At 62.3% G+C, this 13,993-nt stretch overlaps 1 protein-coding gene across 1 annotated transcript in view; it reads left to right on the top strand.

Annotated features, from left to right (window-relative positions):
* Nucleotides 1-13,993, top strand: part of COL7A1 (collagen type VII alpha 1 chain) — a 30,799-nt gene that overhangs the window by 9,206 nt on the left and 7,600 nt on the right. Inside the window, exons 28-91 of the mRNA XM_017820505.1 lie at nucleotides 9-50; nucleotides 153-179; nucleotides 293-337; nucleotides 550-642; nucleotides 968-1,039; nucleotides 1,429-1,464; nucleotides 1,540-1,593; nucleotides 1,823-1,891; nucleotides 1,968-2,081; nucleotides 2,401-2,427; nucleotides 2,572-2,625; nucleotides 2,738-2,800; nucleotides 2,923-2,982; nucleotides 3,093-3,128; nucleotides 3,266-3,310; nucleotides 3,541-3,576; nucleotides 3,697-3,741; nucleotides 3,846-3,881; nucleotides 4,089-4,121; nucleotides 4,311-4,382; nucleotides 4,486-4,545; nucleotides 4,852-4,932; nucleotides 5,075-5,110; nucleotides 5,182-5,226; nucleotides 5,326-5,397; nucleotides 5,547-5,591; nucleotides 5,696-5,722; nucleotides 5,804-5,845; nucleotides 6,542-6,622; nucleotides 6,788-6,823; nucleotides 6,924-6,959; nucleotides 7,045-7,125; nucleotides 7,314-7,349; nucleotides 7,571-7,642; nucleotides 7,840-7,884; nucleotides 8,065-8,100; nucleotides 8,253-8,288; nucleotides 8,383-8,487; nucleotides 8,625-8,660; nucleotides 8,829-8,864; nucleotides 9,049-9,096; nucleotides 9,216-9,251; nucleotides 9,427-9,558; nucleotides 9,715-9,924; nucleotides 10,016-10,051; nucleotides 10,240-10,284; nucleotides 10,453-10,524; nucleotides 10,659-10,703; nucleotides 10,866-10,928; nucleotides 11,011-11,055; nucleotides 11,350-11,385; nucleotides 11,663-11,698; nucleotides 11,867-11,911; nucleotides 12,133-12,165; nucleotides 12,325-12,387; nucleotides 12,476-12,511; nucleotides 12,621-12,701; nucleotides 12,801-12,869; nucleotides 12,970-13,005; nucleotides 13,142-13,180; nucleotides 13,361-13,405; nucleotides 13,554-13,598; nucleotides 13,709-13,744; nucleotides 13,871-13,930. Of these exons, the coding sequence (XP_017675994.1) occupies nucleotides 9-50; nucleotides 153-179; nucleotides 293-337; nucleotides 550-642; nucleotides 968-1,039; nucleotides 1,429-1,464; nucleotides 1,540-1,593; nucleotides 1,823-1,891; nucleotides 1,968-2,081; nucleotides 2,401-2,427; nucleotides 2,572-2,625; nucleotides 2,738-2,800; nucleotides 2,923-2,982; nucleotides 3,093-3,128; nucleotides 3,266-3,310; nucleotides 3,541-3,576; nucleotides 3,697-3,741; nucleotides 3,846-3,881; nucleotides 4,089-4,121; nucleotides 4,311-4,382; nucleotides 4,486-4,545; nucleotides 4,852-4,932; nucleotides 5,075-5,110; nucleotides 5,182-5,226; nucleotides 5,326-5,397; nucleotides 5,547-5,591; nucleotides 5,696-5,722; nucleotides 5,804-5,845; nucleotides 6,542-6,622; nucleotides 6,788-6,823; nucleotides 6,924-6,959; nucleotides 7,045-7,125; nucleotides 7,314-7,349; nucleotides 7,571-7,642; nucleotides 7,840-7,884; nucleotides 8,065-8,100; nucleotides 8,253-8,288; nucleotides 8,383-8,487; nucleotides 8,625-8,660; nucleotides 8,829-8,864; nucleotides 9,049-9,096; nucleotides 9,216-9,251; nucleotides 9,427-9,558; nucleotides 9,715-9,924; nucleotides 10,016-10,051; nucleotides 10,240-10,284; nucleotides 10,453-10,524; nucleotides 10,659-10,703; nucleotides 10,866-10,928; nucleotides 11,011-11,055; nucleotides 11,350-11,385; nucleotides 11,663-11,698; nucleotides 11,867-11,911; nucleotides 12,133-12,165; nucleotides 12,325-12,387; nucleotides 12,476-12,511; nucleotides 12,621-12,701; nucleotides 12,801-12,869; nucleotides 12,970-13,005; nucleotides 13,142-13,180; nucleotides 13,361-13,405; nucleotides 13,554-13,598; nucleotides 13,709-13,744; nucleotides 13,871-13,930 (3,495 nt within the window). The remainder of the gene's footprint in view (nucleotides 1-8; nucleotides 51-152; nucleotides 180-292; nucleotides 338-549; nucleotides 643-967; nucleotides 1,040-1,428; nucleotides 1,465-1,539; nucleotides 1,594-1,822; nucleotides 1,892-1,967; nucleotides 2,082-2,400; nucleotides 2,428-2,571; nucleotides 2,626-2,737; nucleotides 2,801-2,922; nucleotides 2,983-3,092; nucleotides 3,129-3,265; nucleotides 3,311-3,540; nucleotides 3,577-3,696; nucleotides 3,742-3,845; nucleotides 3,882-4,088; nucleotides 4,122-4,310; nucleotides 4,383-4,485; nucleotides 4,546-4,851; nucleotides 4,933-5,074; nucleotides 5,111-5,181; nucleotides 5,227-5,325; nucleotides 5,398-5,546; nucleotides 5,592-5,695; nucleotides 5,723-5,803; nucleotides 5,846-6,541; nucleotides 6,623-6,787; nucleotides 6,824-6,923; nucleotides 6,960-7,044; nucleotides 7,126-7,313; nucleotides 7,350-7,570; nucleotides 7,643-7,839; nucleotides 7,885-8,064; nucleotides 8,101-8,252; nucleotides 8,289-8,382; nucleotides 8,488-8,624; nucleotides 8,661-8,828; nucleotides 8,865-9,048; nucleotides 9,097-9,215; nucleotides 9,252-9,426; nucleotides 9,559-9,714; nucleotides 9,925-10,015; nucleotides 10,052-10,239; nucleotides 10,285-10,452; nucleotides 10,525-10,658; nucleotides 10,704-10,865; nucleotides 10,929-11,010; nucleotides 11,056-11,349; nucleotides 11,386-11,662; nucleotides 11,699-11,866; nucleotides 11,912-12,132; nucleotides 12,166-12,324; nucleotides 12,388-12,475; nucleotides 12,512-12,620; nucleotides 12,702-12,800; nucleotides 12,870-12,969; nucleotides 13,006-13,141; nucleotides 13,181-13,360; nucleotides 13,406-13,553; nucleotides 13,599-13,708; nucleotides 13,745-13,870; nucleotides 13,931-13,993) is intronic.

Consider the following 13,993-nt stretch of genomic DNA (forward strand, 5'->3'; position numbering starts at 1 on the left):
TTTACCAGCCAGAGCCAAAGCCGAAGCCTTGCACTGTGCAGTGCCCCAAGGTGAGCATCCCCACTGTCTACCATGCACAGAGGAAGCTGCCCAGTGAGGAGTTGAACAGCTGGGGTGCCAGCCCATAACCCCTTCCTTCTGTCCGCTTGCAGGGCGAGAAGGGAGACCGTGGTGAGGCAGTGAGTGCTTTGGTGTCCCCACCCAGCTGGTCGCTCTGGGGGGTGTCTGCATCCCCTAAAGCACACTGATGCCAGCCCACAGGGGATGCTCACCACTGGCTTTGTTTCTGCAGGGACAACAAGGACGGGTGGGACCACCAGGCCCCCCTGGCCAGCCGGTAATATCCTGCTGAAGGGAGGGAGATGGGAGACAGATCCCTGGCAGGGGCAGTGACATAGTTCCCATGTCCTTGTTGTTCCCTTGTCCCTTTGTCCTGCCAGCAGGCAGGAGTGGGGCAAGAGCCTGTCCAACCCTTGCCACAGGGGCAGACAGGGAGCACCTCTTGACCACCACCTGCCACCCAACCCATCCTCTCCACTCTCCCTCCAGGGTCGCCATGGGCTGCCCGGCCCTTCAGGACCCCCAGGGCCACGGGGTCCACCAGGAGAGAGCATCGAGAGCCCAGGCAAGAAGGGGGACAGGGTGAGTACTGCTGACTCCCTCACCCAGGTACCCCAGGGTTCCTGAGCACAGTGACCTGGCCCCCAAGGTCTCTCTGTGCCCCTCATCCCTCTGTTCTCCTCCTCACCCAGGCTGGAGGAGGGATCCCCTTGAAGAGCCCCAGTCCAGCCCCACACTGGTCCCTCACATCCCAGCTCAATACACAGGGGAAAGGCACCCCTGAACCCAGCTCTGCCATGGGGCTGCCCTGGGCTCCCAGTGCCAGAAGCAGCACTGCCTGGGGCACTGGGGGGGTCTGGCAGTGCTGGAACATCAGGTGCTGGTGTGATGCTTCTCTGTCCTGCAGGGATTCCCTGGAGCCGATGGAACACCAGGAAGCCCTGGACGCCCAGGGAATCCTGGATCACCTGGGCAGCCGGTGAGTGGGGGTGTCCCTTGGGTTTGCTGCTGCATGGTTGGCTCTTCCCATCACCCTGCCTGCTCCCTCTGCCAGAGCCGGCCTCTGCCTACCTTTTCCTTGTACTGTCTCAGTAGCTGGCAAAGTCACTGCTGTCTCCTGTGTGTGTACCCAGGCCAAGTGTACTGGGAAGGGACTATCTCTGCCTATTTTGGCTGCAGCTCCCATCCCATGCCATCCCATCCCATGCCATGCCATGCCATCTCATCCCATCCCATGCCATGCCGTCCCATGCCATGCCATCCCATGCCATGCCATGCCATCTCATCCCATGCCATGCCATGCCATCCCATCCCTGCTCCCCCAGCTGGCAGGGACATGCATTCACCTCCTGAGCTGTTGTTTTCCAGGGCATCCAGGGAGTCCCTGGTCCCCGAGGGGATCCTGTGAGTATGGCCCTAAGCCTTCCCCAGACCCACTCACACCCAACACCCCTTCTCACTCTCATCTTTCCTTTCCAGGGACCACGGGGGCCAATGGGACTTTCTGGCCCAAAGGGGGAGAAAGGCGAACCGGTAGGTGATGAGCAGGGGCTGCCCCATGGGGGTCCCTGGGGAGCAGTGGGGACCCTGGTGGGCATATCTTGGTCCCTGGCATCTCCTGGTACTTGGTGGCTGGGTGACCCCAGGGTCTCCCCATCTCCCTGCCAGACTCCTGGCCTTGTGGCACTGTGGTCTCTGTCTTGCACTGGGGACACAACAGGGCACATGGGAACACTGATTTTTCCTCCCTGTCCTTGTTCAGGGAGAGGCCAGGGTGATCACAGACGGAGAACAGGGACTGCCAGGCCGGAGAGGGGAGCCAGGTGTGCCGGTAGGTCTGGGGGTATGGATATGGAACCCCCAGCCCATGTCACAGGCCCAGCTAATGGAGCATCTCTGTCCTCCAGGGCAACCCCGGCCCCCCTGGGATCCCTGGCCCACGGGGGCCCCTTGGTGATCCAGGCCCTCCCGGTCCACTTGGACCCATGGGGCCACCAGGACCTCCAGGAGAGTTTGTAAAGGTACATCCTCCCGGTGCTGCGTGGGAATGGCTGGGGGGATGTGTGGGCAGATGGATGGGAGAACAGCCAGCAGCTTGGAGCTGCTCCCCTGTGGACTCCTCCTGGTCCTGCTTGTGGGCTGTGCCCCCACCAGCTGTATCTGCACACACTTACACCTGCGTGAGCTGTTGCTGGCACTGGGCAGTGTGGGGAGAGGCACATGGTGTGCACGTGCTCTGATACCACTGATGATGGGCTCCACCCAGTGTGTTCCCCTTCTATTTGAGTAGGGCATGGGAAGAGCATGGACATGCCCTTATTTGCAATTTTGCCCTCACAGGGAGAAAAGGGTGACCGAGGGGAAAGGGTGAGTGTCTCTGCATTTCCTTAACTCCTCTGCCCTCCTGAATAGAGGTCCCTTGAATGTCCAAGGGCACTGCAGCCTTTCAGGGTGCTGGGAAGGACTGAGCCCCCAGTGCAACCACACAGGAGCTGACCCCTGTCTCTGCAGGGCCCCCCTGGACTTGTGGATGGGGCAGCACCTCGAGGGGAGCCTGGATCCCCGGTGAGTCCAGCCCCTAGGCCAGCAGGGACAGCAGAAGGGAGCAGGGCTGCAGTGGCCGTGTGTCCCCAGGGCCAAGCTGCATCCCCAGGGGCTGAGCTGTTCTGTCTTGCAGGGCCTGCCTGGGGACCCCGGGCCCCGGGGACCTGCCGGGCCCCCCGGCCTGAAGGGAGAGAAGGTAAGAGAGGATGCTCTCTTGCTGGGGCTGGACCTCACACCACTCTCCAGGGGGGATTCCCATCCCCACCTCATGGGCATCCCCCTGTCATGGGAGTGGCTGTCACCTTTCCTAATCCCCAGGGTGATAGCACAGAAGGTTTCCCAGGGTCGCCTGGCCGCCCCGGGGACCCAGGAGATCGGGTGAGTTTCCTGAGAGAAGGTAAGGCGAGCAGGAGCTGCCATGCTGGTGAGCCAAGCCCCGAGGGCACCTGCTTTGGACAGCCTCGGACAGTCTCTACCCTCCTTTGCAGGGCCCTCGGGGACCACCAGGGGAGCAGGGCAGGAAGGTGAGTGGTGCAGGGACTGAAGGGAGGCTCTCACCTTGCCTTCGGCAGGATGAGAAGGGCTCTGGGTTCTGTGTCAGGACCCATGATGTCCCACCATGGGTCCTGCTGCCCTTGACCCTGTTTTCCTCCTGCACCAGGGAGACCGTGGGGCACCAGGAGAGCTGGGAGAGACGGGAGAGAAGGTGAGATGGCACTGGAGAGGGACTGTGCCATTCAACAGCATTGGCAGGTCCTGATGTCCCTGTGGCTCCGTGGCGGCTGTGTCTGGGGATTGCTGTCAGAACCCAGTGGTCTTGGATGGGATTCTGGGGCTCAGCTGGGCTCTGAAGGGCTCTGGGGCAGTGTGGGGTGGGAATAGTGTGGCATAGAGGGAGGAAGGCTCCCTGAAACCCTCCTTTGCTTTGCTCTGCAGGGGGACCGTGGTGTGCCGGGCCCTGAGGGTGAGAAGGTAAGTGTGCTGGGGTGACTCCAGCCATGCTGGAGTGATGCCTGCTCTGCACTGGAGCAGCCACCCTGGAATGGGGTGGCAGGATTCCTTTGACACCTTCCTCTTCCTCCTGTCCTGCAGGGTGAGACAGGAGCCCCGGGGCGCCCAGGGCCATCAGGCAGAGAGGTGAGTTGAGGCAGCGGTCATGGTGCTGTGGAGCAGGGGCTGCCATGCCCTGGGGGCATGTCCCCAGGCACTTCCAGCCCCTGAGGTCTCTTCTCTTGCCACAGGGAGCTCCAGGGCTGACTGGCCCCCGTGGAGAGAAGGTGAGGGCAAAGTGGGGTCCCAGTGGGGTGGCAGGGATGGGTGGGGAAGGTGCTGGCGATGACACCTGTGTTTCCACAGGGCGATCCAGGACCACCTGGCAAGCCAGTAAGTGATACTGCCCAGCGGGTCCACCTCTGCCTGTCCCAGCCCCAGGACAGGGAGCAACGGGCAGCACCCAGTACGGTCTCCTCTGCTTCCCCCCCCAGGCTCCTATCGTGGCTGGTGTTGGAGGAGAGAAGGTAACCCTGCCCTAGCTGTGCCCTCCTGTCCTGCAACAGCATCCTCTGGGCATGGCCATGGCCTGGGAGGGGGATTGCACAGCTAGGCATTGACCTGAGGAGATGCTTGTCCTAGTCCCAGGCCTGGCTGTACACAGCTGCAGTGGGGAAAAAGGGGGTGGTTTGACGTGCTGATTTTGTTTGCTCCAGGGTGACAGAGGATTCCCAGGACCAGAAGGACCTCCTGGCCCCAAGGGCGATACAGGAGATAAAGGTGCCCGTGTGAGTACTGCCTGAGGATGGAAGGCACAGAGCACATAGCACAGACCTCCCTGGACTCATGGTGCCTGTGCCATTGCTCCACGCTGCATCCTTTTGTGTCTAGGGCGCCCCTGGCCTGAGCATCCCGGGACCAGCCGGTCCCAAAGGCGAGCAGGGCGATCGGGTGAGTCTGAGTGCACCCCAGGGCACTGGCTTATGGTCCTGGTCCCTACCCTGGCACGGGGTCACTGAGATTCCTGGTGACACATGCTCTTCTCTTCAACAACCAGGGTATCGTTGGCCTCACAGGCAGGAGTGGCCCGAAGGTACTATCACTGCAGGAAGCTCTGCCTTCTATCCATCTGTCCATCCATCCATCTGTCCATCGGACTCTGGAGGGACTGTCCCTGCAGGCTGTGCCTCTTCTCCCTCTGGCAGCCCCTGTGCTGCCCCCATGCTGCCCTGACCTGTTGCCTCTTCCCTTGCCCAGGGCGACCCGGGGGAGCCAGGGGAGAAGGGGGAGCCGGGCCGAGCGGGCACCCCGGGGCAGACTGGGATGCGAGGCAAGGAGGTAGTATGGGGCAAAAGGGAGGTGGGACCAGAGGCCATGGGGCACTGTGGCCCCGAGGAGATGAGGGGCTGTCAGGGAGCAGGGGGATGCTGGTGACTTGTGCTTTTCTACCCTGGCTGGTGCCTGCTGACCTGTGCTACAGGGAGAACCAGGAGAGAAGGGTGACGAAGGCACCCCGGTAAGTGAGGGCCCACCAGGACCACTGTCCCCCTTTCCACTGCCCCCCACTCACCCCCTCTTTCCCCACAGGGTGAAGCAGGTCCACCTGGCAAACCTGGAGACAGGGGTCCCCGGGTAAGTGCAGGGCTGGGGGACACCCTGGAGTAGGCGAGATGCCTGTGGCCTTTGGGGTGGCTCCTGCTAATGCACACCCTCCCTCTGCCCTCCAACTAGGGCCTCCCTGGCTACCGTGGCCTCCCTGGGGAGAAGGGTGACCCAGGGGACCCAGGTCCTGAAGGCAGGAACGTGAGTACCCCCTCGTGTGTGCCCACTGCTCCATGGGCACCACCACACCTTGCACCCCATCACCCTGCACCCACACTTACCCCAGGGGTTCCAACACACCACGGGTCCCCCATTCTCTCCCCTTCTCACCCAGTCCCTCTTTCCCACAGGGTAGCCCTGGAGCACCAGGGAACAAGGGTGACCGTGGAGAGCCGGTGAGTGACGCAGGGCCATGTGTGGCCCCCACCCCAGAGACAGTCCTGCCCTCCCTGGGCCCATGCCAACTCCTCTTAACCCATTTCCCTTGCCCTTCTTTCAGGGGCCTACTGGACCCCCAGGACGAACTGTAAGCTTTGCCCTCTCTTCTCCCTGCCAATGGGCTGCTGCCCTGCCCCGAGTGCTCTGACAGCTCCTCTCTGCCCCACAGGTCGACGTGGGGCTTGGAGGAGCGGGGGAAAAGGGTGAGAAGGTAATGAGTGAGTCCCTGGGATGCTGGTGCTGGGATACCCTTTTCTGTCCCCTGCTGGACTCTGCCTGGGCACTGGGATCATGGTCCATCAAGCCCTCTCTGCCCAAAACAGCCCCTGCCATGTGGAGCTGATGTGCACCACAGCTGAGAGGCACGTGGGATCTGGGGGCACGTGGGATCTGGGGGCACGTGGGATCTGGGGGCACGTGGGATCTGGGGGACATGTGGGATCTGGGGGACATGTGGACTGACGCTCCTGCGCAGTGCTGAAAGGAGGGTGCCATTTTGCAAGGTCCCTGTAGGGCTGAGGTCCCCAAAGGAGCCAGCATGCTCCTAGCTCCCCAGCCCCACAGGGGTCCTGTGGCAGCACCCCACACTCTTGGCATTCTGCATTTAAGGCCCAGCTTAGGTCAGGGCAGTTTTGGCCTCTGGCTGTGCTCTGTGCTGGATGGCATCATGGTCCCAAACCATGGCCAAGCTGGCTCCTGGCTCAGCAGTGCTGCCCAGTGCATTTCTTCTGTGACTGCTCTCTGGCCCCTCAGGGGCTGTGTTGAGTCCAGCCACTTCTTTTTCAATCTCTTATTTTGAGACCCTTGCTATCATCCCACCCTTAAACCACAGAGGTGCTCAGCGTGTGCTCAGGCACGGGCTCGGCACAGGGCAGTACCCTCTGACCACCGTGCCCTTCCCTGGCAGGGGGACCCTGGGGACCCTGGTGAGGATGGCACGAAGGGTGCCCGCGGTGATTCCGGCTCCCCTGGCCTGCCTGGAGAGAGGGTAGGTGCTGGGTCCCTGGTGTGGGAAGTGGTGGGACAGCACGGCAGGCAATGATGTTCTGCAGGAGAACTGGGGATCCTGGTGTGCAGAGGGTGGCTGGTGAGCACCCAGGATCCCTTCCTATTCCCCCCATGCCTCAGTGCTGAGCGTGTCTCTCTCTTGCAGGGTGTGGAGGGCCCCCGTGGCTCCCCCGGTGCACGGGTGAGTGTCCCCATTCCCACAGGGATCTGGGCAGGGGACCTGTGCCCTGTTCATCTCCTGTTCATGGGAGATGATGCTCACTGCTCTTCCCACTCCACAGGGTGACCCTGGGGACCGAGGCCTTCCAGGAGAGAAGGTGAGGGGACTGGGCGCTGGGGGCTGCCCCATGACACCACCATCCCATCTCACAGCTCCAACACTCCTGCCCTACTCTCTTACAGGGAGAACGCGGCCCACCAGGTCTGGATGGCCGCAATGGGCTGGAAGGCAAACCTGGGCCACCGGGCCCTGCCGGGCTGCGGGTGAGCATGGTCCGGGGTGGGGGACATGGCTGTCCCTGGGCACTGCAGGTGGGAGCTGTGGGATGGAGGGACGATGGTGTGGGAGGAGCTGTTCCCCTGGACACCCTCTGCTCCAGGCTGGGGATGTTCCTTGGGGGGCCTTTGGCAGGATAGGGGTGTCCCTGCTCTCACCTTCTCCTTGTCTGCAGGGGGACCCGGGGAAGCAGGGGGACCCTGGCCGGGATGTAAGTACCTCTGGAGAGGGCAGGTTTTGTTTGTGCTCCTGCTGGGGCCATTGTACTTGCAAGGGACTGATGTCCTGTTCCATTCCTCTTGGTCTGGGGCAGTGCAGCAGGAAAGACCCAGCAGCGTGCCACTGTCCTGGTCACACTCCCTCCTCCCGGAGCTGGCTGGGGCAGATGGATGCCCTGCTGCCCTGTGCTCCCTCCATCTCCTTTCCCTGCAGGGGCTGCCTGGGCTGCGTGGGGAGCAGGGACCACCTGGCCCCGTGGGCCCACTGGGACCACCTGGCATCCCTGTAAGTACCAGCCACCCTACACCGTGGGGACACATCCTGCCCCATGCCCTCTGCTGAATCCCAGCTGGATCCATCTTCCGAGGCTTGCTCTGTGCCCAGCTCCCTGTTCCCTGTACTCTGGGGCTGCAGTGAGGCCCAGGGGCCCCTGGTTGGTGGAGAGCTAGGGGGCCTCTCTCACTGCCTTTTCTTCCTCCCAGGGCAAACCCGGTGAGGATGGCAAACCCGGCCTCAACGGCAAGAACGTGAGTAGGGGGACCAGGGCTGGGTTTTGGAGCTCTCCCGGGGTGCTGAGGGACAGTGATCCCAGTACAACATAAAGGCAAGGGGAGGATGTGGCAAAGCTCTGAGCCAACCCCCTGTCCTGTGTGGTGCCCATGCTGAGATGGTCAAGTCAGGCTCTGACTGGCAGCCTTTGTCCCCAGGGAGAAGATGGAACGCCAGGAGAGGATGGGAGAAAGGTAAGGAGATGAGCCATGTCCCTGTGTGGTCCCTGCACAGTCCCCCTGTGATCCCCACAAGTCTGGTGGCTCCTCCCTGCCTGGACCAGGAGAATCATTTTGGGGCATGTGAATGGGGCAACATCCCTCTAACTCCTTTCTCTCCTGGTTAGGGAGACAAAGGTGATACAGGACCACCTGGCAGAGAGGTGAGTACTCCCTGCAGAGGAGTGTGTTGATGGGGGCTGCTGAGTACATATCCCTGGGTCCCAGGTCCTGGGGGTGACACAGCTCTCTCATCAGGGCCGCAGTGGTGCCAAGGGCGAGCCAGGGGACAGAGGTGTGCCAGGCCCTCTCGGCCCCCCTGGCCTTCCCGGTGTCCCAGGGCAGGTTGGTCCCCCAGGCCAGGTGCGTAGTTCTCGAGCCCACAGTGCCACCCAACACCAGACCCTGGAGTCAGGCAGGACCCCTGTCCATGGCTCCTTCAGGGCACTGCCCTGTGTCCATGGGTTCTGCGTGCCATTTGTCCCCTCTGTGTCTTCCAGGGCTCCCCAGGCCTCCGTGGGGTGGCTGGACCAAAGGTAAGTGTGCTCCTGCCCCAGAGCCTCTCAAGGCAAAGGTCTGGGGGACCCTGTGCCAGAGGGAACAAGTCCTTGGCAGGCTCCCAAGATGACAGGGCTGGACCCTAGTGCTGCAGTTGGTGCCAGGCAGCCTGACTCTGCCCCACTGACTCCTTTGCTGTGTTTCAGGGGGACCCAGGGGAGCCTGGGCTGCAAGGAGAGCCGGTGAGTACCCAGCACTGAACCTTACAAGCTGCTAGCACCCCAGAGTGGTGGCAACCACAGCCCCTGTTCAGGCAGCACCAAAAAGTGTTAACTCTGAAACCTTCTGAGGTCAGCACCAGCACTGCTCACCTCACCTACTGCACCTCTGCACGTCTTTTCATTCCCTCTTTCTCTGCAAACCTAGGGGCGACCTGGCAGCCCTGGAGTACGTGGAGACCCTGGGACTGCAGTGGTGAGTCCCTGTCCTTACTGCTGGACTGAGACATCAGCTCTGGGGGACAGAGGACTGTCCACAGCCCTGACAGTGGGAGCAGGCTAACACCCACTTGGTTTTTAATGTCTTTATTGCAGAATGTTGAACGTAGCCTGGAAGCACTTGGCATCAAGGTATGTATTTCCTGGCTGTTGGGCTGGGGTTTGTTCCTGCCACATGGCAGCAGGAGGGGGACATGGGAGGTGGTGAGAGATCTGAGCAATCCAGGGCAGCTTAGCAGGGCTGTGGGGTGCTACCACAGCTGGGTTGCACTTATGTCCTGACTGGTGTGTCTTTCCTCCCTCCCAGATTTCATCCCTGAAGGAGCTCACAGGTGCCTATGATGGGAGCTCGGACTCAATTCTGCCTGTGTCGGAGCGACTGCGGGGCCAGAAGGGCAGTCGGGGGGATCCAGGAGAGAGGGGGCCCCCAGGCCGAGAGGTGAGCGGAGCCAGGCTCGATGCCAAGCCCCAACATGCTGCCCCACTCGTGGTACCTGTTCTGGCTGGGAGGGGTGTGCAGCCAGCTCAGCGCTGGGAGGCTCGGGGAGACTGACAACTGCAGGGCTTGCTTTGCAGCACAGCTTATGTTTTGCAGGGCTCCTTAGGCTTCCCTGGCGAACGAGGACCCAAAGGTGACAAGGGGGACCCAGGCACCCCTGGCCCCCAAGGCCCCATGGGCCGGGCCGTGGGTGAACGGGGTCCCGAGGGCCTGCCTGGGCAGGCTGGGGAGCCTGGCAAGCCAGGCATTCCCGGGGTGCCAGGCCGGGCTGGGGAGCTGGGGGAACCTGGGCGGCCTGGTGAGAAGGTGAGTGTGTGGAAGTGTGAGGGGGAGGCTGGGGCACCTGGTCCAGGGGCTTGAGGACAGCGCTGTGACAGCCATCACGTTGTGTTCACAGGGCGACCGGGGCGAGAAGGGCGACCGAGGTGAGCAGGTGAGCTGGGAGAGGGAGATGGTCCACTCCATCTCCCCTTGTGTTGTGCCCCTCTCAAAGGGACACAGGGCTCTCAAACGGGCTGGCAGATGCCCTGTGGAGGCCAGGAGTGGCCATACCAGGATGGCTCTGTTCCCCCATGCCCTGTTGTCCTCTTTGGTGCTCAAGCTATTTCTCTACCCTCCCAGGGCAGGGATGGCTTGCCTGGACCCCAAGGACCCCCAGGACCCAAGGTAGGTGATGGCTGTTGCTGGTGACCATCCTCAGGATGCCAACCTGCACCTCTGGGGATGGATAGTCATGTCCAGTCCCTTGGCACAGGGTCTTGGGGAGGGCTGTGCCCCCGACAGGACCTTCCTGGGGTCCCCTGGGTGCTGGCCCTGACTATTCCCTGCCCACAGGCAGATGTGGTGGAGGGCAGCCTGATGGGCTTTCCTGGCGAGCGTGGCCCCGTTGGACCCAAGGGAGCGAAGGTGTGTGGCTGGGCAGGGAGCAGGGGGGCAGCCAAGGCAATTGAGCCAGGGCAACATGATCAGCTGGGGCTGGGGATGATGGCAGGGTAGAGAGGCAGCAGGGGCTGATGGTATCTGTCTTCTTCCCAACACAGGGTGAGCCTGGAGTCGAGGGCGAGCGGGGACCCAAAGGAGATAAGGTCTGAGGTCATAACTGTCCCATTGCCAAAGTAGCAGCTCATGGAGCAAAGCCCTGCATGGGGGCACTGCTGGGGGCACCCCTCTTTGGGTGTCAGCACGTCCTGAAACATCATGGGAAGGTCCCTGCCTGTCCTGTGACTCTGTGCCTGTCCCAACTGCAGGGTGAAGGTGGCTTGCGGGGTGACCGAGGGGAGCCTGGTGAGAAGGGCAGGGATGGTGCCCCAGTGAGTACTGCACTGTTCCCCTGCCTAGCACTGACCTCAGACCCCTGCCTGGCACTGACCCTGTCTCCATCTCTTGCTCCAGGGTCTCCCTGGTGAGAGAGGGCTGGCTGGCCCTGAGGGGAAGCCGGTGAGTGGGGACATGGTGGAGGGATGCAGGCTGGGAGTGGGGAAAGGTCCTGTGGTCCCACACCAGCCTCCACCAACACCAGTGGGAGCGTTCATGCCTCTTTCATCTCCTTTCCCCCCACCCCATGCAGGCCCTGCAGGCCTGCATGGGAGCCTCCCCCCACACCTACCCCCCATAAGCACCCTGGCTGGGTACCACATGCCAAGAATGGGGGACATCCCTGGGAGGGAGGCAGGGCTGTGTGGAAGTGGGGTGTTCCTGCTTGCCCACTGACTCTGATGTGGTTCTTTGCAGGGTTTGCCAGGCTTCCCCGGCGTGCTGGGACGCCCGGTAGGTGTCTGTGTGTCCCCTGTGTCCCTGTGCCTCCCCCATCTCAGCACACACCTGGGGGCTCCTAGCCATGAGTTCTTGGTGAAGCTGTGGGGTCATGCTGCTGCTGGGGTGGGTGCTTGGCCCCCTGCATCTTAGCAGGAGCCATCTAGGCTTGTCTTAATTGGTGTGGGTGCTTTCGAGAGCCACTGGCATTGTCTGGGTCTCCTCACCCAGTTTCCTTTCCCTACTGGCGGAAACCCTTCCCTGTACCGATCCCATGTCTTTCTCCCTTCAGGGCAACCAAGGAGACCCAGGACCCCCAGGACCTCCGGTAAGGTGCCACCCTGTACCACATGCCAGGGTGGTACAGCCAGGCATGGTGTTCCCCCAGGGAGCAGGGGTGGGGCGGCAGTGCTGGGACCAAGCAGTCCTGCTGCCCTCTCCCTGTCCTGGGCCAGCAACAAGCACCACCTCAAAAATGTCTCCTTGTTCTCTGCAGGGCAGCACTGGCCCACCAGGGACCCAGGGCCCAGCTGGGACCAAGGTATGGCACTGGCATCTGCATTGGCATTGCCATCTCCAACCTGACAGAAGGAAATGGTGCCTTGCCAGATTTGAGGGCTGGAGGGAGGGCCACATTTTGGGAAGTTTTGGGGCTGGAGGGAGGGACATTTTGGCCTGTATCCAGGTGTGGAGACATGGCTATGACCGTGGCAGCCGGTGGGTTGGAACGATTTTGGGTTGATGCAAGTGCATTCTTTTCAGGGTGATCCAGGGGAACCTGGCTCCGGCATCCGTGTGAGTACTCACACCATCCCTAGTAGCACCCACATGGCCCCTCCAAAGCCATCCAGCCTCTCCAAAATCAGCCAGTCCCACCACAACACATCTTCCCTCAGGGGCAGCCAAGGTCCTGGCTGTGCTGTCCCCTCTCTGATGAGGCTGCTTCCATTGCAGGGCTTGCCAGGTCCCCAGGGCAGCATGGGGCTGCCAGGGCCCCCCGGCCCCCCTGGCCCAGGGGTAGGTACTTGCAACCCCCCGAACCTGCCCCTTGGCCATTCCTCGTGCCTGGGATGCTGCTTGATTTCTGCTCACGTCTCCATTGCAGGGCCCACCAGGTGTCCCTGGACAACCGGGACAAGTGGTGAGTGTGTTGTGTCCCTTCTGCCTGGTTGCCTTCACTGTGGGTGCTCAGGGCTGCCTGGGGGGCTGCCTGGACTCCCATGGCCCAGCCCCACTCCTACTGTCTGCAGGGGGAGAGTGGGAAGCCTGGTGTGCCGGGCAGGGATGGAGTGCCAGGGAAGGACGGCGAGGCAGGAATGCCTGGGAAGATGGTATGTTGCTACTCACCCTGTCCCATCCCAGCGGGAGCCCCACGAGGCTCAGCCTGGGGTGTCTGCGGCTGAGGCTGAGGGCTGTGCTGCTTGTGCCAGGGCATGCCAGGACCTTCGGGCCCTGCTGGTCCCAAGGGAGAGCCAGGGGATGCCGGAGCTCCGGGGCAGGTGAGTTCAGAGCTGCCTTGCCTGGTGTTCCTGGCTGGGATGAGGGGGAGCATCCCCATGCAGCCCTGCTCACCTGCCCCCTCTCTCCTCTGTGCCCCAGGCCATCGCTGGCCCCCCCGGCCCCAAAGGCGAGAAGGTGAGGAGCCAGGGTGGGAGGTGGGGGAACCCCCACCCCTGGGAGCTGCCAAAGCCCCCAAAGCTGGGGCGGGCTGGGGCCTGCAGGGTGCTGGCATCCACTGTGGGCATGTCTGATCACTTGTGTGTCCCTGCAGGGAGAGCCAGTGCTGCTGGAGGGTGTGCTGGGAGAGCCCGTGAGTTGGCCCCGTAAACCTCATCACCCACACTAACCTAATCTCTCCCCGTTAACTTTTCCCCCCACATTAACTTTGTACCCCCCATTAACGTCATTCCCCCTCCCACCACCCCTGCCTTCTGTGGGACAAGCCAGCCCTGTGGCTGCCCCCTCCCCTAACACTGCTCTCCCCCCACAGGGCTCCAAGGGTGACAGAGGCTTGCCAGGCCCCAAGGGAGAGAAGGTGGGTGCTACCCTGGAGGATGGTGAGGAGGGGGCTCTGGGGGCCCTGGGCTTCCTCGCTGCTTGGTCATAGTGTGGGGATCCAGCTGCAGCTGTTCCCCCAATCCACTGTCCCATACATCTACTTTTTCCTTGTTTTCTCCTGCCAGGGGGAGCCAGGAAGATTCGGGGAGCCAGGAGATCCCGGGGAAGATGTGAGTAGGATGCATGTGGATGCTGGGGGCAGGGGCTGCTGTCGGGGTGTGGGATCTGTGCCCTTGTCACCTACTGCCCAGCCCTTCTTGGGGGCTTGATGTCTTCACAGGGAGCCAAGGGGTCTTCCGGAGCCAAAGGGGAGAAGGTACACGTTCCCTGCTCCCAGAGGGGCTCCTCAGCCCTAGGGGGATGCTCTGGGTGTCACAGTGCTCCTGGCACCCCTGTGCCTACCAGCCAGGGGACGTGCCACATGCTCTCTGCCACCACACAGGGATCACCGGGTGTCGGTGCACGGGGACCGCCAGGACAGGATGGGCCTCCAGGTTTGAAGGTAATTCCTGTCCCCATGTCACCCTGGCTCTCATCACATCCCCAATGCCCAGGTGATGCCCTA

Source organism: Lepidothrix coronata, unplaced genomic scaffold (genome assembly GCF_001604755.1).
Source record: "Lepidothrix coronata isolate B3197 unplaced genomic scaffold, Lepidothrix_coronata-1.0 Scaffold84, whole genome shotgun sequence".
NCBI classification, from domain to species: domain Eukaryota; kingdom Metazoa; phylum Chordata; class Aves; order Passeriformes; family Pipridae; genus Lepidothrix; species Lepidothrix coronata.